This window comes from Rhinatrema bivittatum, chromosome 6 (genome assembly GCF_901001135.1).
Source record: "Rhinatrema bivittatum chromosome 6, aRhiBiv1.1, whole genome shotgun sequence".
Lineage (NCBI taxonomy): Eukaryota > Metazoa > Chordata > Amphibia > Gymnophiona > Rhinatrematidae > Rhinatrema > Rhinatrema bivittatum.
The window spans coordinates 180861147-180885516 of NC_042620.1; the positions used below are offsets into that span (position 1 = coordinate 180861147).

General features: G+C 47.0%; 1 protein-coding gene across 1 annotated transcript in view; it reads right to left on the bottom strand.

The window, feature by feature from the left end:
* Positions 1–24370, bottom strand: part of ORC2 (origin recognition complex subunit 2) — a 91446-nt gene that overhangs the window by 64064 nt on the left and 3012 nt on the right. The window contains 4 exon segments of the mRNA XM_029606219.1: positions 302–333; positions 1860–1952; positions 2831–2917; positions 19535–19678. Coding sequence (XP_029462079.1) covers positions 302–333; positions 1860–1952; positions 2831–2917; positions 19535–19678 — 356 coding nt within the window.

The following is a 24370-nucleotide window of genomic DNA, read 5'->3' on the forward strand; positions in this document are numbered from 1 at the left end:
CAAAAGACAGAGGGGGCTCATGAGGCAATGCCTATACAGGACTTTCCACATGTTCGGTGGTGTCTGATGATGTCACCCATATGGCATGCCTAATTCAACCCCGTTTATCGACAGAAAATAACATTTTTAGACTGGCTTTGGTTATACAAAAAGGTCAAATATTCACTAGACTCATAAGTAAGCAGATACCATTTAAACAGAAGAAGGGTACAAAAATTATCCTTCAATCTCGTCATCATAACACTATAAAATGATTCCAGCTCTTCTTTTAGGTAACACAAGTATATATTATTCTACTGACCTTGGATGGGGTTTTGTTTGAAGTCAAACGCTCTATTAAATTCAAAACAAATCGAAGTATGTTAAATATTTTCCAGCTCCACCTGTCATGTCTAAAAGGTCAAACACTCCCTCCGTTCACTAATAATCACTCTGGATATCAGTTACATTTTATATTACTAGCAAAATTACATTTACATTATAGCAAATAGTTTCATTCAGATTACAGCTCTACATTTTATTTCTTCTGCATTTCAGCCTGCAGAAGGATGAGGAACCAAAACCTTTTAGAGCTGCTGGCCAATGCAAGATCTCTTACCACAGCTTACATGGGGAACAAAACAGGGTGACAATTACTTAGCTTTTCCCCTTGCTTATGTTGTATCCAAGTTTATTTTCTCCTTGTTCATTGTAAGACAATTATTGTTACTGTCTGTTTTATGGTTGTAATGTAAACCGTAGTGATAAGTAACTCTGTTATTTGAACTTCGGTACAGAAAAGTTATAAATAAATAAATCCTTCCATGGTTTTATGCATTGCGTGTGAAAATATGCTTTCTATAGTGTGGAGGAAATTCAAAGATTCCCACCAAACAGCAATTTGGCACATCTCTGTCCGTCACTGTTAGTGCAATTTGTAAGTTGGTCTAGGCCCAACCTCAGGCTGCAATAGCTCAGAAAAGCTAACACAGCTGACCAGGCCTGTTATCTGGTCCAACTAGTGTCTCTTACCAGGCTTAGCCGGTGACTCTTACTGGCTGGCAGGAGCATCTCTTCCCAGGCCCAGCAGCTGTTCCTAGGACTGACTAGTGCCATCAGCGGCAACAACTTTCGCTGAACCAGCCCTTGGTGCTGAATTTTTGGCAACTGAACAACTTAACGGCTAGGGCTTTCCCAACCCTGCACGTAAATTCTCTAGGGAAATGCCACGCCCTAAGTAACTGAGGAAAAAATGTGCATATTTTGGCTTCTAGGGTACAGTATTTTATTGTATTTTTTATTTTCATATTTATTAATTACCTAATTGCCAAGGCTCTAGGTGATTTACAGTTTCTACATACATAATCACATTGGTACAAAAAAACATGACAACGACATTAGCATCCTTTCAAATATCAGGTCACCCTTGTCTCATCACTGATCTCAAGTGGTTAAAATTGATTAATAATAAATAATAATAATAATAATAAGTCCACTACAATGCAAAACACAAAATGGAAATTAAGGTATTAAATCCCTGTTTAAATAAAAATGTTTATAAAAGGCCTTTACAGCTCTTGGAGCATTCTATTACCACATATAGAAAATGACCACTATAGTAGCACTATTTACCTATTAATAGCATTTCCAGCTTTTTAAATCATGGAGTTTAAGACACCTCTTTAAGAAGGTGGAATTGGTCTAGGGACAATCCTTTACATTTCCTCTTCATTAGTTTACACATGTTTTGAGTCTTGCCATGAACTGTTATGCACAGAACAGAACCTGTGTAATTGCAGCTTTTAACCCTGAAGCACTAGGAACAAGTTGCAACATGACTATTTCTACAAATAAAAGATTTAGCAAATACTTTCACGCACTCTTACTGCTTTGGGGAGAACTGATGGCCTCCTTGGGGCTCTCCATAGCACTGAATGTCACACACTTTCCTGGTGTTCGGGCCAATTCTGAAGCTGAAATACAAACATTCCTGCAATTAATTAAGACCCCTCTTCTTCCCTGTTAAATATCAAGTGCTGGTGTGTGCAAATATTAGTACTACGTGGATAAAAGACTAGAATTGCTAAAAAGGCTCCTAAATGTTACAAGTGTGTAGAAAAATAAAAATTATCAGATAAACGTAAGGAATACGAGCTTCTTTTATAAAGAGATGTTCCTGTCAAAATAAAATTTAGACAGATTTCTAGCCCAGCAGTTTTCTTCTGCTCCTTTGAGCTTCCAGTTCAACTGGAACCAGCCTCTGCTGTATAGAATGGCTCCAAGAACTTTAATTCAATTTTTATAAAATGTTCTCTGGCCACAGACCGTGATTCCCTCCAGAACCTGATACATCTACACCTTAATTCTAGCCAGCAGGTGTCATCATTGAGCAATTGGTGGAACTACTCACCCCCCCCTATCCAGCTCTTCAGAAATTATAAAAGTAATATTTTAAAGCAGTGGTTCTTAACCTGGTCCTTGAGAATCACTTGTTTGCTCTAGCACTAAGGATATCCAAAATAAATTTGCATACAATAAAGGTACTGCATGCAAATATCTCTCATGCATATTCATTGTAGATATATTGCAAACCAGATTAGCCAAATGGTCCTTGAGGATCAAGCTGAAAGCCATCTCTCTAGAGCAGCCTTTCCCAAGTCAGTCTTGGAGGCACACTTAACCAGTCTCTGGATAGCCTCAATTAATATGCATGAAACTGGATATCCAGTGTATGCAAATCTTTCATGCAAATTGATTATATCCTTCAGAAACCCAGAGTGGTTAGGTGTATCTGCAGGAGTGGTTTGGGAATCACTTTACAAACCCAAAATGAACTAGTTGAGAAATTTACCTAGTCGTGCCATCTTATTGGTGCGTTTGATAGCCTGGAAAGTGTAAACCTCACTACCACCTGCTCTGGGTCCAGTTTTTAAGGAATCTGTAAGGAACAGAAATTTAAGAACTCATTTTTCCGTATTCAAATAGAAACCAAAGGCATATCACAAACTGAATTATAAATAATTAACTTTAGGAATTTTTTCAACTCTGCACACCCTCCATCATCGTACGCACATTTCCATGCCCTGAGAAAGACGTTAGTTTTCTCTGAACATTAGCTAACGTATATTCAGTTTACTGTTCAACATCATACCTCTGCGGCATAATTAACCCTAAAACCACGGTCAAATTTTTTAAGTTCTTCATATATTCCAGGTAATATTTCCCCAGCTTCCAACAGTGTTCTTTGTCTCTGCCTTTATAAAACAGGCCTTTTCCAATGAAGTGATCTTCCCAAGTTCACTTATTCAAGCATACGTCTGGTGCCACTTCCATAATTAATGATTCGTTACTGAACTACCAACACAGCAGAGAAAGGAAAATTAGTTCTTACCTGTTAATTTTCGTTCCTGTAGTACCAAGATCAGTCCAGACTGCTGGGTTATGCCTCCCCTCCAGCAGATGGAGTCAGAGAGAAACTGAAAAGCACCTCCCACATAACCCAGGGTGCCACCTGCGATCCCTCAGTATTATCGATATCAAAGCAGAATGATTGGCTGTTGCTACAAAAAGTTTGTTTGATATATATATATATATATATATATATAAAACAGTATGCTTTAGCAACCGGTGACTAGATCAAGTTTATTTATTTATTTATTTCGGATTTTTATATACCGACCTTCTCAATACAAGTATCAAATCAGGTCGGTTTCCATAGAACAAAACTGTCGCGGTTAAGGCGTTACAATAAACAGAGTTTCTGAACATAAGAACATAAATAAATATTACATAGACAACAATAACTCGTCAAAATAACTTGAATAAATATAGGGAATAGCTAAAAAAGGGGGTAGTGTAACTTGGGATATACAGTTAACAGAGAACTGTGTTGATGGGCAAAAACATGAGTAATGCATGAGCTAAAGCTAAAAACTAAACCTGCTCAAAAAGTAGAACGAGCATAAACTTGTAAAAAAGAACAATGTAACCAAATTTGGCTCTGCTCAAAGAAAAACTGATGTGCGTCTCAACCTGTCAAGAAAATACGAAGAGCTGACTGGACTCTCCTGTGTACGGGGGGGGGGGGGGGGGGGGGGGGGGCGTCTGGACTGATCCTTGGTACTACAGGAATGAAAATTAACAGGTAAGAACTAATTTTCCTTTCCCTGTATGTACCAGGATTAGTCCAGATTGCTGGGATGTACCCAAGCTGCCCTAAATGGGGTGGGACCTGGAGACTCCTGCATGAAGCACACTGCCGCCAAAAGAATCCACCTTCGGATACTTCACATCTAACTGGTAATGCTTAGCAAACGTGTGCAAGGATTTCCACGTGGCCGCCTGACAGATCTCTTGCGGCGAGACACACTGACTTTCTGCCCAGGAAGCCACCTGAGACCAAAGAGAATGCGCCTTAAGACCTTCCGGCACCGGGAGCCCGCAACATATGTAAACGGAAGCAATGGCGTCCTTGAACCATCGGGCGATAATAGTTTTAGAAGCCTGAGCCCCTTTCTCAGGACCGCTCCACAAAACGAAGAGGTGATCCGACAAACGAAATGGATTAGTAACCTCCAAGTATCGCAAGAGGACCCTACGGACATCCAACCTCCTCAGGTCCTTATCCTCATCAGAAAAAGCCGGTAGCTCAACTGACTGGTTGACATGAAAAGCTGAGACTACCTTGGGCAGAAAGGAGGGCACTGTGCGAAGAGAGATACCCGAATCAAAAATACGCAGAAAAGGCTCTCGACAGGACAAGGCTTGAAGCTCTGAAACCCGCCGAGTCGAACAGATAGCCACGAGAAACACCGCTTTAAGCGTCAAGTCTTTAAACATCGCTTGCTTCAAGGGCTCAAAGGGTGGCCCGCAGAGAGAACGGAGAACCAAAATTTAAACTCCAGGACGGACAAACCACTCGCACCGGTGGTTTCAAGTGCTTGGCCCCCTTCAAAAACTGTATCACATCCGGGTGAGCCGCCAATCTTACCATGGAGAATGCCCAAGGCCAAAACCTGAACTCTGAGCGAACTGTAAGAAAGACCCTTCCGTAAACAGTCTTGTAAAAATGACAGGATGTGACCAATAGTGGCCTGTCTCGGGGACAAGCTGCACCCGCAGCACCAGGAATCAAAGCCTTTCCAAACCCGAACATAGGTAAGCGACGTAGAAGTTTTCCTGGCTCGCAGAAGGGTAGAAATAACTGCCTCCAAGTAACCCTTTCTTCTTAACTGCCTCCTTTCATAAGCCAGGCCGCTAGACAGAATCGATCTGCCTGTTCTAAAAATACTGGACCCTGTCTTAGCAGGTTGGGCAGTTGACCGAAACGCAGCGGACCGTCCACCGCTAGGTTGATCAGATCGGCGAACCATGGCCTTCGGGCCCACTCGGGGACCACTAGAATCACCGGACACAATACCTTTCCGATCAGCGGCCATGGAGGAAAAACAGAGGACGACGTGCGGCGGCCATGGAAGAACCAGAGCATCCACGCCTGCGGACCCATGGTCTCACCTGCGACTGAAGAAGCGAGCCGACTTTGCGTTCCAATGAGTCGCCATCAGGTCCAGGTGGGGAGTCCCCCATCGTCTTGAGACCATTCTCATCGCCTCCTCCGACAGCTCCCATTCCCTGGAATCCAATTGTTGTCGGCTGAGGAAGTCCACCTGAATGCTGTTGACCCCGGCGATAGGAGACGCCGTAATCTGGTGCAGGGACACTCTGCCCAGCTCATCAGCTTGTCGGCCTCAGACACGGGACGACTTCTGGTGCCTCCTTGCCTGTTTATGTAGGCCACAGCGGTCGCATTGTCGGAAAGAATCCGTACCGCTTTGTTGCATAACATCGGTAAGAAGTGTTGCAGAGCTAGTCGGACCGCTCTGGTCTCCAACCTGTTGATGGACCACTGTGGCTGAAACAGGGTCCAAAGACCCTGAGCCGACCTCAACTGGCACACTTCTCCCCAACCAGAGAGGCTGGCATCGGTCGTTACCACTATCCATTGGGGGCTCTTGAGGTTCACCCCCCTTAGCAAGTGATCCGGATTGAGCCACCAGGCCAGACTGGATCTAGCAGGTTCGAGCAGTGGCAAGGGGATCTGGTACTCTTCCGATTTGAGGTCCCAATGCGAGAGCAGCACCCTCTGTAAAGGTCTCAGATGCACGAAGGCCCAAGGAACTAGCTCCAGGGTAGATGCCATAAACCCAAGAACCTGTAAATAATGCCACACCACTGGGGAGGAGAGTGACAACAGTCGCCACACCTGGGACATCAACCTGTCCATGCGATCGAGGGGTAACGAGACTTTGCCTGCAAGCGTATCAAATCGAGCTCCCAAGAACTCTATCACCTGGGTTGCGATCAGCTAGCTCTTGGCAAAGCTGACAACCCAGCCCAGAGACTGTAGTCTATACACGACTGAACTGACCACCGCCCGGCAGAGTTCCTCCGATTTCGCTCGAATGAGCCAGTTGTCCAGGTAGGGATGCACTAGAATTCCTTCCCGAAGTAAGCTCACCACTACCACTACCAGTACCTTGGTGAACACGCGAGGAGCGGTCGCTAGCCCAAAGGGTAGGGCACAAAACTGATAGTGTTGCTCCATGATCATGAATCTGAGAAAATCACTGATGGTGTTCTTGGATCCCTATGTAAAGATATGCCTCCATCAGATCCAAAGAAGCCAAAAACTCTCCTTTGTGGACCACCGCAATGACCAACCGCAACGTTTCCATACGAAAGCGAGGCACCCGCAAGGCCTTGTTGACCAGTTTGAGGTCTAAAATCGGGCGAAAGGTCCCATCCTTCTTGGGTACCACAAAGTAGATGGAGTAGCGACCGGTCCGGCGCTCCAATGGAGGAACTGGCGAGATGGCTCCCAGAGCCTTCAACCGAACTAGGGTCTGAAGGACCACCTGTTTCTGCAGCAGCCCGCAAGGGGACACCAGGAAAAGATCCCGGAGGGGACGAGCAAAATCCAAAACGTAACCATGACTTATAATATCAAGTACCCACTGGTCTGAAGTAATTTTGACCCATTCCTCATAAAACTGGAACAGCCGACCCCCGATCTTCGGTATGGAGGAATGGGTCGGCGTCCCTTCATTGTGCAGGCTTGCTGTTGTGTGCAAAGGCATGGGACCCAGCATGCTGAGGCCACCTGCCTCGAAAGGAAGACTATCAAGATTGTGCTCTCAAAGCTGATTGCCGAGGGGTATAGACCGAAGCACCCCTACTCGATCGAAAACGACGCTGTCCCCGGAAACGTCCTCTGTAGCTACCCGGTGGGCGGGCCCCCCTGTGTTTGTCCTCTGGCAGCTTATAAACCTTGTTGTCACACAAGGCCTTGATGAGTTGTTCCAGCTCATCACCAAACAACTTACCCCGAAAAGGGAAGGACCCGAGTTGGGATTTAGATGAGGCATCCGTAGACCAGTTCCGGAGCCACGACAGGCGACACGCTGATGCCGAAGACATAGTCCGAGCCGAAGTACATAGAAGATCATAAAGGGCGTCTGCCGTATAGGCGACAGCTGTTTCCATACGGGCCACTTGTTCAGCCTCCCCAGGGGGAAGGTCTTGGGCCGTCAGCATTTGCTGAACCCATCGAAACAAAGCCCGCTGCATAAGACTACTACATACAGCTGCCCGTATCCCCAAAGCAGATACTTCAAATATACATTTAAGCAACACTTCCAACTTCCTATCCTGTAGGTCTTTAAGCGCTGTGCCTCCAGTCACCGGAATAGTAGTATGTTTGGCTATGGCCATGACTACGGAGTCCACTTTTGGAACCTTGAGGTGGTCAAGCAAATCAGCAGGAAGTGGGTATAATTTTTCCATGGCTCTGGTGACCCTCAAGGATGCCTCCGGGGCCTCCCACTCACGGGACACAATCTGTGAAAGCTTCGGGTGAAAAGGGAACGTCTGTGGTAGGGCGCGGAGCCCCACTAAAACTGAATCCCCCCGTAGATAAATCTGACGATTCCTGAGACAGAGGGAGTTCCAGCTCCTGCAGCATGTGCAAAATCAAATGGTCCAGTTCTTCCCTATGGAACAGACGGAGGACCTGGGGGTCGTCACCCTCCACCTGGGTGACATTGTCCCCCTTATCGTCCATAGCGAGGGTGGAAGAATCCTGAAAACCCGGATCCACCGGATCAGGCAACCTACAGGAATCCACCTTTCCTTGGCTCCTGGAGTCCCTCGAGATCTTTGCTGGGCTGGGAGACTGGGCATCCCACTCAGTCTCCGCCTCCAGATATGCTTTATGCAACAGCAATATAAATTTGGATGAGAAAGGATGCTGTCGCTTTAAGAGCCCCCCCCCCCCCTCCCCCCGAGGGCATAAACGGAGGAGGAGCTGGGTCGGCCGGCAAACCGCGTGGCCTGTGCGGTGGGACAGCGGGGGAGGGAGATCCTCTCCCTCCTCCGAGCCATCAGCGTCCCCGTCCGAGACAGACAAAATGGCCGCCGCTCCCGCGCTAATCAGGAGCGAACCAGGCCACTGCCCCTCCACCTCGTGCGTGCTGCACGATTTTCTGTGTCACGAAATGGCCGCCCCCAGAACTGAATCACTGTGCTGCGAAGGCCCCTCGCCCCCGGGGAGACACCGGGAGCAGAGGCCTTCGCGGGAGAGCCAGACCCCCGGCTCTCCACAGGAGCTACACGCCGTCCCCCTAGGCATAGTTGGCAGCCGGGTGGAAGCTCCACCCCCTCCGGAGGCCCGGGAAGTGCTGGCAGGCACGGCTGAGGTAAGAAATCTCAATCGAATAAAAATGCAAAAATCTGTATGCTTTTCTTTTTAAAAGAATTCAGCCCACGGGGAACGGCACTGGGGGGGAAACCCAGAGGAATGAAAGAGTCTCTGAGGGAGGGGGAGAGTAACCGGCCCACCGGTAAATCCTCCCCCTCCTCTCACCAGGCCAGATTTGAAAACACTCCGGGAATTAGTGACAGGACAATGCCCTGCCTTGCCTTCCCCTGGCTGGCTGCTTCAGCAAATGAATGAGAAAACTGCTTTTTTTTTTTTTTTTTTAAATGATCCAGTCAAATACTCTAAAAGCTGTATTATTTATATACATTTTTTTTTTCTAAGGTACTCAAACCTGATGGGGCACAGCCTCAGGGAAAACGAGATCAGGACCGCAGGTTATGCCTCTCAATCTGCTGGAGTCAGAGAAAATACTGAGGGATCGCAGGTGCTTTTCAGTTTCTCTCTGACTCCATCTACTGGAGGGGAGGCATAACCCAGCAGTCTGGACTGATCCTGGTACGTACAGGAAAAAACAACTTACATTATAACTTAGAAAGTCCATTTTCTAGTAAAGCCAGTAGAATAGTAGCTCTCATATTAAATGGAGTAAAACAGTGTGTACAGACCTGAGTAAAAATATAGCTTGGCACTTCTCCACTGAAATCCCATATTAATTAAGGAATTAGCTATTACACCCTAATTCAGAACGGTGCACTGGCTTAACTGAGGTTTTCTAAATGCTGGAAATTTAACTCCTCGTCATAGGTAGAGTAAAGATTTTGGGGCTAGTGTTAGTCTATGGCAGCAGTTCTCAATTGGCGTGTTGCAACACACCAGTGTGTCACCACACTTCCTGGTCTCCCGCTGGCCCAGCTGCTCCGTGAATTCTCTCTCTGCCAGGGCTTGAAATGCTGATAGTTTGGGCGGAATGCAGCAGGATTGCTGGAGTCAGCGGCACTAGCAGCATGCTCTCTTCTTCCCGCCCCATTGGCCCGGAACAGGAAGTGGTGTGGAGAGAAAGAGAGAGAGGGAAAGAGAGAGAAAGAGAACCTACAAATTCAATGTTCCTAAAACATTTTTTTTAATCCTTATTTTTAATTATTGGGTCTGTGTGTCTGCTGTTTTGAAATATTTTATTGGTGTCTATAAATTTTTTATATTTGGTTTCTATAAATTTTTTATATAAAAGTTTTTCATTCATTGGAGAAATTACTTACCTGATAATTTTGTTTTCCTTAGTGTAGACAGATGGACTCAGGACCAATGGGTATAGTAAACTCCTGATAGCAGTTGGAGACAGATCAGATTTCAATCTGACGTCAGCCCTAGTACATATACCCCTGCAGGAAGTGCAGCTCTTCAGTTTTCTCCTTGAAAAGCATTGTGGATATATGTGTGATTGACTAATTTGAATAACTTGCATGACTTCATAACTTGAATCTGTTGAATTGGCTATAGCTGGAGACCGCCAGCTATAGCCCTCAACCAGGAAACGTCAACACCCGGTAGGGTGAGTGTCCTAGATGAAGGAAAGCATCGCTTACCCTTGATTCCCTTGCTCTCGGAGCTGACCCCCGAGGTTTCCATGAGTAACGACAGCCATGGGTGGGATGCTGAGTCCATGTGTCTACACTAAAGAAAACAAAATTATCAGGTAAGTAATTTCTCCATTTCCTAGCGTGTAGCAGATGGACTCAGGACCAATGGGATGTAGAAAAGCTACTCCCGAACCGGGTGGGAGGCTGCCCGTGACCCACTTAGTACTGCCCTTGCTGTGTCCTCCCGAGCCTGAACATCCAGGCGGTAAAACCAGGAAAAGGGTGTGGATGGAGGACCATGTTGTCGCCCTGCAGATCTCGGCAGGTGACAGCATCTTGGTTTCTGCCCAGGACACTGCCTGGGCCCTAGTAGAATGGGCCTTGATTTGTAGAGGTGGTGGCTTGCCTGCTTCTACGTAGGCCGCCTTGATGACTTCCTTGATCCAGCGGGCTATGGTTGCTCGTGAGGCCGCTTCCCCTTGCTTCTTCCCGCTGTGAAGGACGAACAGGTGGTCTGTCTTCCGTATGGATTCAGACATTTCCAGATATCTGGCCAGGAGTCTGCCGATGTTGAGGTGGCATAGACTTTTGGCCTCTTCCGAATTCTTCTGTTCATCTGACAATGGTAGCGAGATGGTTTGGGTAAGGTGGAAGTGGGGCACCACTTTGGGAAGGAACAAGGGAACTGTGCGTAGCTGGATGGTTCCAGGGGGTGAGCCTGAGAAACGGCTCACGACAGGACAGTGCTTGCAGCTCGGATATGCGACGGGCTGAGCAGACTGCCAGCAGGAAGGCTGTTTTCAAATGTTAATAGTTGGAGAGACAGGCCGCAGAGAGGTCTGGACGAGGCTCCTGCTAAGAAGTCCAGGACCAGGTTGAGGTTCCAAAGGGGTACCGGCCACTTTAGGGGTGGTCGGATGTGTTTAACTCCTTTCAGGAAGTGGGAGACATCCGGGTGAGAGGCTATGCTGCCGCCCTCGTTCTTGGCGCCGTAGCATGACAATGCGGCCACCTAGACCTTGATGGAGTTGAGGGACAATCCCTTCTGTAGGCCGTTCTGTAGGAATTCCAAGACTGCAGGAATTTTGACTGAGCGAGGTATGATGTTGTGGTCCTCGCGCCAGGCTTCAAATACTCTCCACACCTTTATGTATGTTAGAGATGTGGAGAACTTTCGTGCTCTGAGTAGGGTGTCGATTACAGCCCCCGAGTATCCGCTCTCTCTCAGGCGAGCCCTCTCAATGGCCAGACCGTAAGAGAGAATTGAGCTGGGTCCTCGTGGAGGATCGGTCCCTGTTGGAGTAGGTCTCTGTGTGGAGGTAGTGGCAAGGGGTTCCCTGTCAGTAATCTCCGCATGTCTGCGTACCATGGTCATCTTGGCCAGTCCGGGGCCACAAGAAGTACCGGTCCCCTGTGTAGACTTATCTTGTGAATGATCACGCTTAGCATGGGCCACGGTGGGAAGGCATATAGCAGAGTCTCCAGTGGCCATGTCTGAACCAGGGTATCGATGCCCTGGGACTGAGGTTCCCATCTGTGGCTGAAGTAACTGGGTACTTGGGCGTTGGACCAGTTTGCCAGAAGGTCCCTGGTTGGTGTTCCCCAACGGTTCACTATCAGTTGGAACGCTGTGGTCGACAGCTTCCATTCTCCTGGGTCTAGACTTTCTCTGCTGAGGTAATCCACCGTGATGTTGTCTTTCCCGGCGATGTGGACGGCCGAGATCTCCTGGAGGTTCCCTTCTGCCCATGACATTAGGGGGGCTATTTCCAGAGACACCTGTTGGCTTCTGGTTCCTCCCTGACGGTTGATGTAGGCCACTGTTGTGGCGTTGTCAGACATTACCCTGACCACTTTGTCTCGGAGTCTTTGACCGAACCGTAGGCAGGCTAGTCTGACTGCCCTGGCTTCTAGGCGATTGATGTTCCACCCCGACTCTTCTGTGTTCCACTGCCCTTGGGCGGTTAGTTCTTGGCAGTGTGCTCCCCATCCTCGTAGGCTGGCGTCCATGGTGAGCAGGATCCAGGTTGGTGAGGATAGTCTCTTTCCCTGGCTCAGGTGGCCGTCTTGTAGCCACCACCGTAGTTCGGTTCGAACTTTGCCCGGGAGTGGTAGACATACGGTGTAGTTCTGAGACAGTGGGTTCCATTGCGATAGCAGTGAGCGCTGTAGGGTTCTCATATGAGCTCGTGCCCATGGTACTACTTCCAGTGTGGATGCCATGAGACTGAGGACTTGTAGGTAATCCCATGCTGTGGGGGGAGGTTCGCTCAGCAGGGTTCGCAACTGGTTCATCAGTTTTAATCTCCTCGCCAGTGTCAGGATGACCTTGTCTTCCTTGGTGTCGAATAGGACTCCTAAGTATTCTAGAGTCTGTGAGGGTTGCAGGCAGTTCTTGTTTGTTTGTGTTGACCACCCATCCGAGGCTCTCCAGTAGAATCTGGACTCTGCTGGTTGCCTGGCGACTTTCCTCTGGGGATTTCGCCCTGATCAACCAATCGTCTAGGTAAGGGTGTATGAGGATTCCTTCTTTCCTCAGTGTTCCCGCCACCACCACTATGATCTTGTTGGTCGTCCGGGGTGCTGTGGCTAACCCGAAGGGTAATGCCCGGAACTGGTAGTGACGGTCCAGGATTTTGAAGCGAAGGAAGTGCTGACGTTCTTGATGGAATGTCTAGGTATGCTTCCGACAGATCTAGGGATGTGATTAACTCTCCCGGTTGGATCGCTCTTATTACAGAGCGTAGGGTTTCCATGCAGAAGCGGGGGATCCTCAAGTGGCGTTCCCTTCTTTCTTGGGGACGATAAAATAAATGGAATAGTGGCCAGTATTTATTTGTTATGGAGGCACTGGGGTTATGACCTCTAGGGTCAGTAATCTGGTCAGAGTAGCCTCCACTGCCACCCTCTTGGAGGGGTCGTGGCAGGGGGATTCCACGAACTTGTCCAGAGGGGTTCGGAGGAAGTCCAGGAAGTATCCCTCTCGAATGATGGTTAGGACCCACTTGCCCCGATGTTATATCGACCCATCTATGGTAGAATAGGGTAAGTCTGCCACCTATGGCTTCCTCGTTGGACGGGTCGGCCGAATCTCATTGTGGGGTGCGAGTGGGGCCTGGGCCAGAGCTGGTTCCGAAAGGACTGGATCCTGCCTGTAGGATGAGGCGCGTGATAAGAGTCTCTGTATGGATTGAAGCGCTGTGAACTTCTGCCCCTGGAAGATCAGGGGAAGGGTCGCTAGTTTTTCTTATTCCTGTCCTCCGGTAGTTGCGGCAATGGGGACTCGCCCCATTTGTTAGCCAGTTTCTCTAGTTCACTGCCGAACAGGAGGGATCCTTTGAAGGGCATCCTTGTGAGTCGCGTTTTGGAAGATGCGTTGGCCAACCAGCTTCGGAGCCAGAGTTGCCTCCTGGCTGCCACAGCTGATGACACTCCTCTGGCCGCGGTGCGCACCAGATCGGAAGCAGCATCCGCAAGGAACGATACTGCTGGTTCCATGGCTTCCCCAGGGGTGTTGCTCCTGGTTTGTGATAGGCAGGCACGTGTCACCACGGTGCAGCAGGCCGCTATTTGTAGGGACATAGCAGAGACATCAAAGGATTGTTTAAGGATGGATTCCAGACGTCGGTCATGAGCATCTTTGAGTGCAGCACCTCCCTCCACTGGGATAGTGGTGCGCTTCAAGACCGCGCAGACTATGGCATCCACTTTTGGGCATGTCAGAAGGTCTTTGGCCGCTGGGTCCAGAGGGTACATGGCTGCCATAGCCCGCCCCCCTTTGAATGTGGACTCTGGAGCACTCCATTCCAGGTCGATTAGATGCTGGACGGCTTGTAACAGATGGAAATGGCAGGAGGTCTGGCGGAGTCCCTCTAGCAGGGGATTCGTCTTAGGTTCCCCTGAAGCACTTGTGCCCGGGATAGCAAGCTCCTTCAGGCTGTGGGTGACCAGGTCTGGGAGCTCGTCCTTGGTGAAGAAGCGTCTCATGGTCCGGTGAGGATCTGTCCCCAGGGGGAGTTCCCCCTCTTCTAGGGGCTCTGATTCCTCTTCAGAGTTGTCCGTGTCCCCGTAGGTGGGACTTCTGGGCGTTAGAAACATTTGTCTGGGCCTAGGGAGGCCTGGGGCATAAAGGTCTTCTGGTGGAGGCTGTGGCTGTTTTGCCGGAGGCTCCATCTGCATGTGAATGAAGGTGTGTAGGCCTTTGAAGAATTACACCCATGAGATAGATGCTGGGTCCAAGCTAGGAGGCGCCGATTCCCTGAGACCCCATTTGAGGGGGTGTCCCGCTGGAATTTGCTACATCTGGGGTACTCATTGAGGAGCTAGTACTCGGCCCTGGGTGGGACTGGCCCTGGGCTGGATCTCCCAGGGCCTCCTCGCACTGGACGCATAGGGCGTTGGCCTCTTCGTTTTGTGCAGCTCTGATGTGGCATGCTGGGCAGAGGCCTTGAGCTCCGTTTCTGGTGGTGCCATGGATATAGGCGCTTAAATCTTTATGCGCTCCGGTGCGAAGATGTGCGCGCAGGTTGTGTGCGCCCAGGTGTGCGCCTAAGTCGCAGTTATGCGCCCGGCCCAGTAAGCGTGTGATGCGTGCGTATCTTATGTGCACGGTATTTGTGCGTGTAACCTTATGCGCACATGTATTCTATGCGCTTAGCTAGCCTTGTGCACCCGGCTCGAGGCAGCGAATAAGGCCCAAAATGGCGACGGCAACCACGCGGGCAATATGGCGACCACCTCGGAGGGTCTCCACATGGGAGGACTCTTGGATCTAACGGGGCCTGGCCCTGCTAGGGCGGATCAACCCGGCGGCACTGGTCCCAGCCGGCGACCTGTGAGACTCCTCGAACCTCGGAGACCAGAGTCTTAGAAGAAGATTTCTTTCTTTTTTTTTTTTTTTTTAATTTTATTTTTATTAAACTTATATAATCATTACAGAAGATAAAACACAGATAGATCTCCAAATACTTGAAACAAAACACAAATTTCAACTTTACAGAAAACATCTTTTGATCTCATCTGTGATAATCTAGGACTGGTACTGAAAGTAATAACGAAACCTGTCTAATATGCAGAAAAAAAAAGGGGCAGCATTTTATTGTTAAGCAATTACCAACAAATAACTGTGTCTGAACTATATATATCTTTTATTTACCTAGATGCCTAATCCCATCGTAATATACCTTAGTAATAAGGAAAGAGTAAATAGAAGAAGATTTCTACCTTATCTTGTCTTCGGCACTTCCCGGTTTCGTTCCGGGCGGTCTCCGGCTGTGGGGGGAGAGAGCAAATACCTTGACCGCCGCACTCGAGGATGCACCCGCTGCCTCTCAGCCGCGCCCGAAGTCGGGGGCTAGGTCCCCGCCGAGGATCGGCCGCCAGACCGAGGCTTACCTCCAAGGGACCACGGAAATCACCTCGGGAATTCTCAACTGGGGGAGGGACCCGAGGGTATCACCGCAGGAGAGTGGGACTCGACTGTAGAGGTAAGTTTTCTTCTGAATTTGGGTTTTTCTCCGTTTGATTTGTTCTAACGCTGTGAGAGCAGGCAGGTAGTCCCCAATTGCTATGGAGATGGAAAATACTGAAGAGCTGCACTTCCTGCAGGGGTATATGTACTAGGACTGATGTCAGATTGAAATCTGATCCATCTCCAACTGCTATCAGTACACTATACCCATTGGTCCTGAGTCCATCTGCTACACACTAGGAAACAGCTGTTTTGAAATATTTTATTATTATGAAGAATAGGCCGAGCAGACAACCAAAGAATTCCCAGATGCCTCTGCTGTACTGTGGCTTGTCAGAGGTGAATGAACTTTGAGTGCTTTTCTGAGCATGACTTGCAGAAAATCTCTGAGACAGATTTGCTGGCAACAACAGGAGAGAGGCCTATTTAATGGCAACATTTACTTCACAATACAGAGAAACTGGGTCCAGGATGCAATCTTTTGTCTTGCAGATGCATGGTTTCAACGGACAGAAACCAATTTGAAAAGGAGATCCTGTGAGGTGACAGTTTTTAATTAAACCCTGGTGCCAAGAAATGGAATTCAAGCCTAGCTCCTATTCAAGACCCAGACTGCGATTTGTTTACACAACAAAAGAAGAAAAGAAGAACATAGTGCATCAAAGCCAAAGTGATACAGGAACTTGTATGATGGGAGGATGGTTTCAGGGAAGACTAGTATAGAATGATTTTTACAATTGAATGGGGGGTGTCATCACAAGCATTTCCTATACATGATAGATTGTCATGACAACAGCATAAGGTATTTTTTGTAAGGAAATCTTTGGGCAGTTACGTCATTCATTCTGGAAGCTTCGGGAATGTTGTATTTTGATTATATAAGTCAGGGCATGTCAGAGATTCACTGAGATGCAAGTTATTACAGATAGAGGGCAGTTATATTGCATCTCCCAGAACACTTGTCTTGGACTTTCTTATAAACAGCTGAATAAATTATATTTTAAAATCTTTTTCTGAATCGAAGTGTTCTGATTGCCCTGTCCCTGTGTACACAAAATTATGTACAATTATGGTTTTACTGCTATTGAATTTATATTTCTTGATTTTTTTTTTTATGAGGAGTGATGTTTCATTTTTCCCTTTGTTGCACTGCATAGATTCTGGCTTGCAATTTGCAATTCAGTTTTTGTCTGCAAGTGTCTATTTATGCTTTATAGCAGGGGTGGGCAATTCCGGTCCTCGAGGGCTGCAAACCAGTCGGGTTTTCAAGATATCCTTAATGAATATACATGAGAGAGACCTGCATACAGACTGCCTCAGTTGTATGCAAATCTATTTCATGCATATTCATTAGGGGTATCCTGAAAACCCGACTGGTTTGCGGCCCTCGAGGACCGGACTTGCCCACCCCTGCTTTATAGTCTCTTTGTCAGGTGAGGGTAGGGATGGTACAACCATTTGCCTAGGGTGGCATTTGTAAAATGTAAAGAGACAAAGAGAGAGAAAGAACTGTAAGAGGATGACCATAACTCTATATATCTACCACTGTCAGAGGGCACATTCAACTCAGGGTAGGTTAGGGGCGGTAATAGATTGGTATGCCTAGGGTGCCTCAAACCCTTGCACCAGCCCTGGATGAGGGGCTGCACATGTGACTGAGGTGAGGTATTCTGCTGGCATGTAGTTTCTGTGCAGGGCTCTATAGCAGCCTGGCATGTTCTGTTTGCCTAATAGGAGGAGTATTGGAGTTTTAAGGCCTGGTGTAATATTTTCAGTGTTGCCTTTTCTTAAATAAGATGGTTACTGTTTGAATGCTGGTGCTGTTCTAGTATTGGAGGTTTACTATTTATGTAATTTCTGTTCAGAGAGAATACTCTCATCTTTCTCTTGTGTCATTCTTAATTATAATACGGCGCCTTTTTTTTTTTTTTTTTTTTTTTTTTAATTTATGCCATGCATTGTAATGAGCAGTGTGTCACACATATAAGTGTTGTCCATCAGGTGTGGGAAAAAGGATGAGAAACACTGGTCTATGGGACAGTTAGGGGCCCTTGCGGACCAGTTACCCACCATACCAGAGAAACTAGATTTCTTAAAATACCTTGAAAAATGGGGGAGGAGTTAAGATGGCCACACAGAAAGGATGTGAGAGTTGCTACAGCTTCTTTTCCTAAAACGTGGTTTTTTGCTTTGAAATGCCCCCAAAATTCAAGGGAAGGTGCGGATATACCCTTTTGCTTCCCTCCCCTCACCGATACAACAGCAGCTGGAGATAACCCACTTTATGTCCGTACCAGCGTCAGCGATCCAGAGAGCTGAGGAGCCTGATGTGCGGGGGGACTTGGGAGAACCCTTCCCGCCTGCAGAGGAGGCGTCCCGGAGTCCCGAACTTCGGCAACCGCCATCTCAGAGGACGAGCGAGGCAAACCTCAACGGGACACTGAGTGATGACCTCACTGCCGGTCCTGGTGTAGAGCGAATACAGCAGAGCGCCTCAATACCGGATTCAACCCTCCCTCCGACGGTCTCCTTTGTTGGACAAAACTGTTGTGGGAACAGCAGGTACCATTACAGATGCCAGGTGGTGGGGGGGTTAAGGGAGAATGGTGAAATGGGGGTGATTCCCCCTACTTCAGTTAACATCTCCTGCATTGAACTGTTTAAGACCCCAGCTTGTCCTGAGGTGGTTACATTAGATGCCATATGGGGACTTGGCAGTAGGACTCGGTACAACATTAAACTCCTTAAATTCTAAGATGGACCATTCAATTTCGAATTGCCAGCAGAAACATCAAGGAATGCAACTACAGGTTTACTCTTTAGAAGTCAAAGTAGGTGGTTCGGAAGAAAAAGAGAAAAAAAAATACAGAACTTTAAAGCTACGACAGTTAAAGATCGGGAAGCTCTTGCTAGACGTATTGAGCATCTAGAGAATAAGGCTAGATATTTAAACCTTCGTTTTCTTAATTTCCCAGAGAGTGGTAGGAGAAATCCCATATATAATCTTAAAGAAATTTCTTCGAGAAATATTAGGCTTTGCAGAAGAAAAATTTATCTTCTATAAATACCTGTTTCTTTCTTCCGAAACCCAGAACTTTGAGAATAACTTAAAATGTTCCTTTTCAAAATGATTTATCAAACTTTCTAGAAAACTCAGCAATGGAAGGGATTGATAGAGGGCCACTTTTGGTATCATTTATTTCATCATCTGATTTAAATCTGGTTATGAAAAATTATTTTAGAAAATATCCAGTTTCCTATTTTGATTTTCCTATAAAAATATTTCCAGATTTAGCTTCCATTACTCAGATACGACGACGTGGGTTTTTAACCCTCTGACAAGAGGTAGTAGCATTGCGATTTTCTTTTATGCTTCGTTTCCCCTGTAAGTGTATAATCAGGAGAGGAGAAGAATGTTTATTTTCTTTACCCCCGAGCAATTAAAAGAATTTGTGGAGTCTAGGGGTCCTACTACCTCTTTCCCTATTGAATGCTTAAAATAGAGAGCGCTGGGAACTGTGTATTTGTCAATTAACCTTAAAAAATTTCTTTATGTGAACTCCTTTTTAGTTTCATCTTCCCCCTCCCCCCCTTCTTTTTCCAATATATTTGTTCTGGAGTAGTGGGTTAAGTATTGTACCTGTGCATTTTTGATGGTCAAGTATTGTATTATGATTTATTCATGATTTCTTGTTAGGTTATCTGATATGATTGTGAAAATTCCCACGTATTTCTGTACAAACTATGTGGTTTGTAAAATTGAAAAAAGTTAGAGTTTAAAAACAAAAATACCTTGAATGTCAGTCCCTAGAACATCCACATAGTCCTTCTCTTTCAAGATTTCCTGCGTTTCATCTTCTGAAACATCTTGCCCCTGCTTCACAAATGTCTTCACGTTAGCCACCAAGTGAGCAGACTCTTTCCGAACCTTAACACCTGCAACCACAATCATCGTAAATGGATTAGCATATTAATTTTCAGGAGCCTTCTATAAAATGTTTCACTCATTTCAAATAATAGATTCAATTTGTTTCACACCTGCTGAAAATTATTTGGAGACATATTCTAACCTGTAGCATTTACTGCAGCTTAGCAGCCTTTTCATTTTTTTAAATTTACTACAGATCCACATACCATGGTCTCCTGGGCCAATCTGGTGCCACCAGAAGCACCATCCCTCTGTGACTCTCCATCCTGCAAACCAAACCATTCTGCCCAACATGGGCCACAGGGGAAAAGCATACCACAGTTTGTCCTCCGGCTATTCCTGCGACTGAAGAATAGAAGAATCTTCGCAATGCAAGAAGTCACCAGCAGGTCCAGAAATGGAAGGACCCAGCAATCCACTATTAGCTGAAACACCTCCTCTGGCAATACCCATTCTCCTGGGTCCAGACTCTGCCTGCTGAGAAAGTCTGCTCTTACACTGTTTTTTCCTGCAATGTGCGAGGCTGAGATCTCCTGAAGATGTACTTCTATCCGTTAAATAACTTGGTCTATTTTCTATGACATTTGCTGGCTTTTAGTTCCTCCCTGTCGACTGATGTAGACTACTGTAGTTGCATTGTCAAACATTATCTGGACCTCTCGACCCTTCAACCTGTCGCCAAACTGCAATCATGCCAACAGGACTACCCAGGCTTCCAGCCGATTAATGTTCCAGAGAGACTCTGCTGCACTCCAGCACCCTTGCACTGTCAGTTCCTGACAGTGAGCTCCCCAACCCTGAAGGCTTGCATTTGTCATGAGTACTAGCTAGTCTGGAGATTTTAGGGAAAGCCCCTTTTTTAAGATGATCCACTTGTAATCACCACTGTAGTTGAGAGCAGACTTCCATTGGTAGGTGGAGCCAAATCACATAGTTCTGAAACCATGGGCTCCAAAGAGACAGCAGGAAGCGCTGAAGGATGACGCATATGTGCCCTTACGGCACCACTTCCAGGGTCGCCACCATCAATCTGAGCACCTGAGATAGGACCACACTGCCGGGCATATTGTGTTCCATCAACAGACGTACCTGCACCAACAAATTCTAATATGACCCTCTGGCAGGAAACCCCTGCCCTGCTTCCTGTCGAACCGAACACCAATATACTCTAGCAAATGAGATGGCTGAAGACTGCTCTTGGCCAGATTCACCACCCAATTCATCTCCTGCAACAAGGAGATCACCCTGTGTGACACCAGGAGGCTCTCTTCCAGAGACTTGGCCCGAATTAGCAGTCATCCAAGTATAGGTGTACCAGAATCCCATCCTCTCTCAACTCTGCTGCCACTACCACCATAATCTTGGAAAATGTTCCGGGCACGGAGGCCAGACAAAAAGGGAGCACTCAAAACAGTTAATGACATCCCAAAATCGCGGATTGCAGAATATGTTGGTGTTCTAGCCAGATGGGAATATGCAGGTACACCTCAGACAGATCCAAGGAGGTCAAAAACTACCCCGATTGTACGGCCATTATCACTGAGCATAATGTTTCCATGCAAAAATGAGTCACCTGCAAATGACAGTGGACCCCTTTGAGATCCAGGATGGGACGAAAAGCACCCTCCTTCTTGGGAACAATGAAATAAATGGAATATAGACCCGTATTTTCTCGAGACATGGGAACTGGATCCACAGCCCTCAGACTGAGGAGCCTTGCAAATATACACTCCATCGCCTTTCTCTTCTGTGGGGAGTGGCAAGGAGACACCAAGAACATATCCAGAGGAACACTGCAAAACTCCAGTGCATAGCCATCTCGTATCACCTCCAAGACCCACTAAAGACTAAGGAGGTTAGGACTTTTCAGCTTGGAGAAGAGACGGCTGAGGGGGGATGATAGAGGTGTTTAAAATCATGAGAGATCTAGAACGGGTAAATGTGAATCGGTTATTTACTCTTTCAGATAACAGAAGGACTAGGGGGCACACCATGAAGTTAGCATGTGGCACATTTAAAACTAACTGGAGAAAAATTCTCACACTCAACTCACAATTAAGCTCTGGAATTTGTTGCCAGGGGATGTGGTTAGTGCAGTTAGTGTAGCTGGGTTTAAAAAAGGATTGGATAAGTTATTGGAGGAGAAGTCCATTACCTGCTATTAATTAAGTTGACTTAGAAAATAGCCACTGCTATTACTAGCAACAATATGGGATAGACTTAAGACTTAGTTTTTGGGAACTTGCCAGGTTCTTATGGCCTAGATTGGCCACTGTTGGAGACAGAATGCTGGGCTTGATGGATCCTTGGTCTGACCCAGTATGGCATGTTCTTATGTTTTTAAAAGTTACATCAGACCATAAGAACATGCCATACTGGGTCAGACCAAGGGTCCATCAAGCCCAGCATCCTATTTCCAATAGTGGCCAATCCAGGCTACAAGTGCCTGGCAAGTACCCAAACACTTGCATCCCATGTTACTGATGCCAGTAATAGCAGTGGCTATTTCCTAAGTCAACTTGATTAATAGCAAATAATGGACTTCTCTAAACCTTTTTTAAACCCAGCTACACTAACCACATCCTCTGGCAACAAATTCCAGAGCATAATTGTGAGCTGAGTGAAAAAGAATTTTCTCCTATTAGTTTTAATTGTGCTACTTACTAACTTCATTTTGACTCACATCTGATAAAAGAGAGAGGTGACTCCCTATAACCTGTTCCCAGGGGTGGGATGTCACACCTTAATTGGGAGGCTCGGGGTGCTCCACTACCTGAGCCTGTACCCAGTCTGGGCTGTTTGGGAGGAAAGGACTGAGACATACCAAAAGGTCGAGCTCTCTGAAAAGATGCTTCTCTGTAGGGTCGAAAATGCTTGGATCGCTTAGCACGACCTCTCATGTTAAAGAAGCGCGGTGTCTGCTTATCCTCCAGCAACTGAGGAACCGGGAACTTGCCCCACTTATTGGCCAGTTTCTCCAACTCGCTCCCAACCAAGAGCAAGCCTTTAAAGGGCAATTTCATGAAGTTAGCCTTAGAGGTCGTAATGGCTGAACAATTTCTCAGTCATAACTGACGCTGGCCGCTATTACCAAAGCCACCCCTTTGGCTGAGGTGCGGACCAAATCTCATCCTGCATCTGCCAAACTGTCCTGGAATTCACACCAAACTTATCAACCTCCTGAGAGAGAAGTAAAGAGAATCAAGCCACCAGGAAACAACAAGAAGCTATCTGCAAAGTCATTGCCATTGCTTCAAATGCTTGCTTAAGGGTGGGTTCAATCCTAATCATGTGCATCCTTCAAGGCCGCTCCTCCCTCCATGGAGACAGTCACCCGCTTTGAGACAGCTCTCACAAGCATGTCCACTTTTGAAAAACGCAACTGCTCTCTCGCCACTGGATCCAGGGGGTAGAGATCTTCCAAGACTCATCCTCCTTTGAAATTTGCCTCAGGTGGCTAATCAATTCTTGAATGGCCTCCATAATGGCCTCTGACCTGGCAAGATTGGTCAGAGCCGAGGACTGTGCCTGAAGAAAGGATTTCAATCCTTGAAAAAAAAAAATTCCACCCAAGTAAAAGTAGGAGGATCCATGCCAAAACCAGAAGGTACCTGTCCTGTGCCCACTCAACTACCTTCCCCCACTGACGAACCAGTTAAGGGAGTTCCAAGGTCAGGCGCCCCTTCTGACATGTTTTTACCCAGGCCCTCATCAGGCTGGGAAGAACCGAGCTTAGTAAAATCAGACAAAGACAATTCTCCCTGAACCTCCAAGCAGCGCTGGCACAAGTCAGAGGGAACGCCAGGCTCAGGTGCCCGAACATGACAAGCAGCACAGAGGGTAAGGTGCTTAGGTTTCTTAGCTATAGGCGCCATCAGTCTGTCAGTATGCTAAACAGGCAACAGAAAGGCGTGGATCCAGCTGAATTTACCCTGAAAACAATAGGCATTCAAAATTTAAGCATACAACCCTGAGCCTCGATAAGCACCTTCAATGCCGCCTATATTGTGTGTACAGGAAAGCACGCGCCTAAACTAGATGTCCAACTAAGTGTCTAAAAAATGAGTGCACAACTGGACGTACAGCCGGATGTACTCGCATGAATAAACAGTCCTGAAGAGGGCAGTCTAACGTGCACGAAAATGTATGAAAACACCACCGCGGCCTACCATGTGGTGCACAGAGAAAAGCCTAAGAATGGGGCCTAGCCCAAAAGAGCTGCTCGACCCACCAGGCTGCCCACATCCCTTAAACTCCCTCGGAGGTGGGAATGAACGTCGGATCGACATGTCAAGCATGGAGATAAGAAGAAGGAAGCCCTACAAAAACCCCTCCTTCTCTGGTCTTTTTCTTTTTTGTTTAACCAGCTCTCAGCCCATCCCAGCTGAGTACAGAGTCTGTCTCCGGCTGCGGGGGGGAGAGGGACTATACTGTTGCCGCAGGCTCGGCTTCTTGAATCCACTGCCTTTCAGCTGTTTCAACAGCTAAGTCCACGCCGGCTGATAAACCAGCTACCGGACCCAAGGCACTCATCTGAGGGACCATTTGGTATCACTGCAGGAGAGTGAGATAAATTAAAATTTCTTTCTTCTTTCTCCTTCTAAAACTTGAAGCAATCCCCAATAGGGAGATGCACATCCACCATCTGCTGGAGATGGAGAATACTGGTGGGCTGATGTAACTGCAGAGCTATATATATT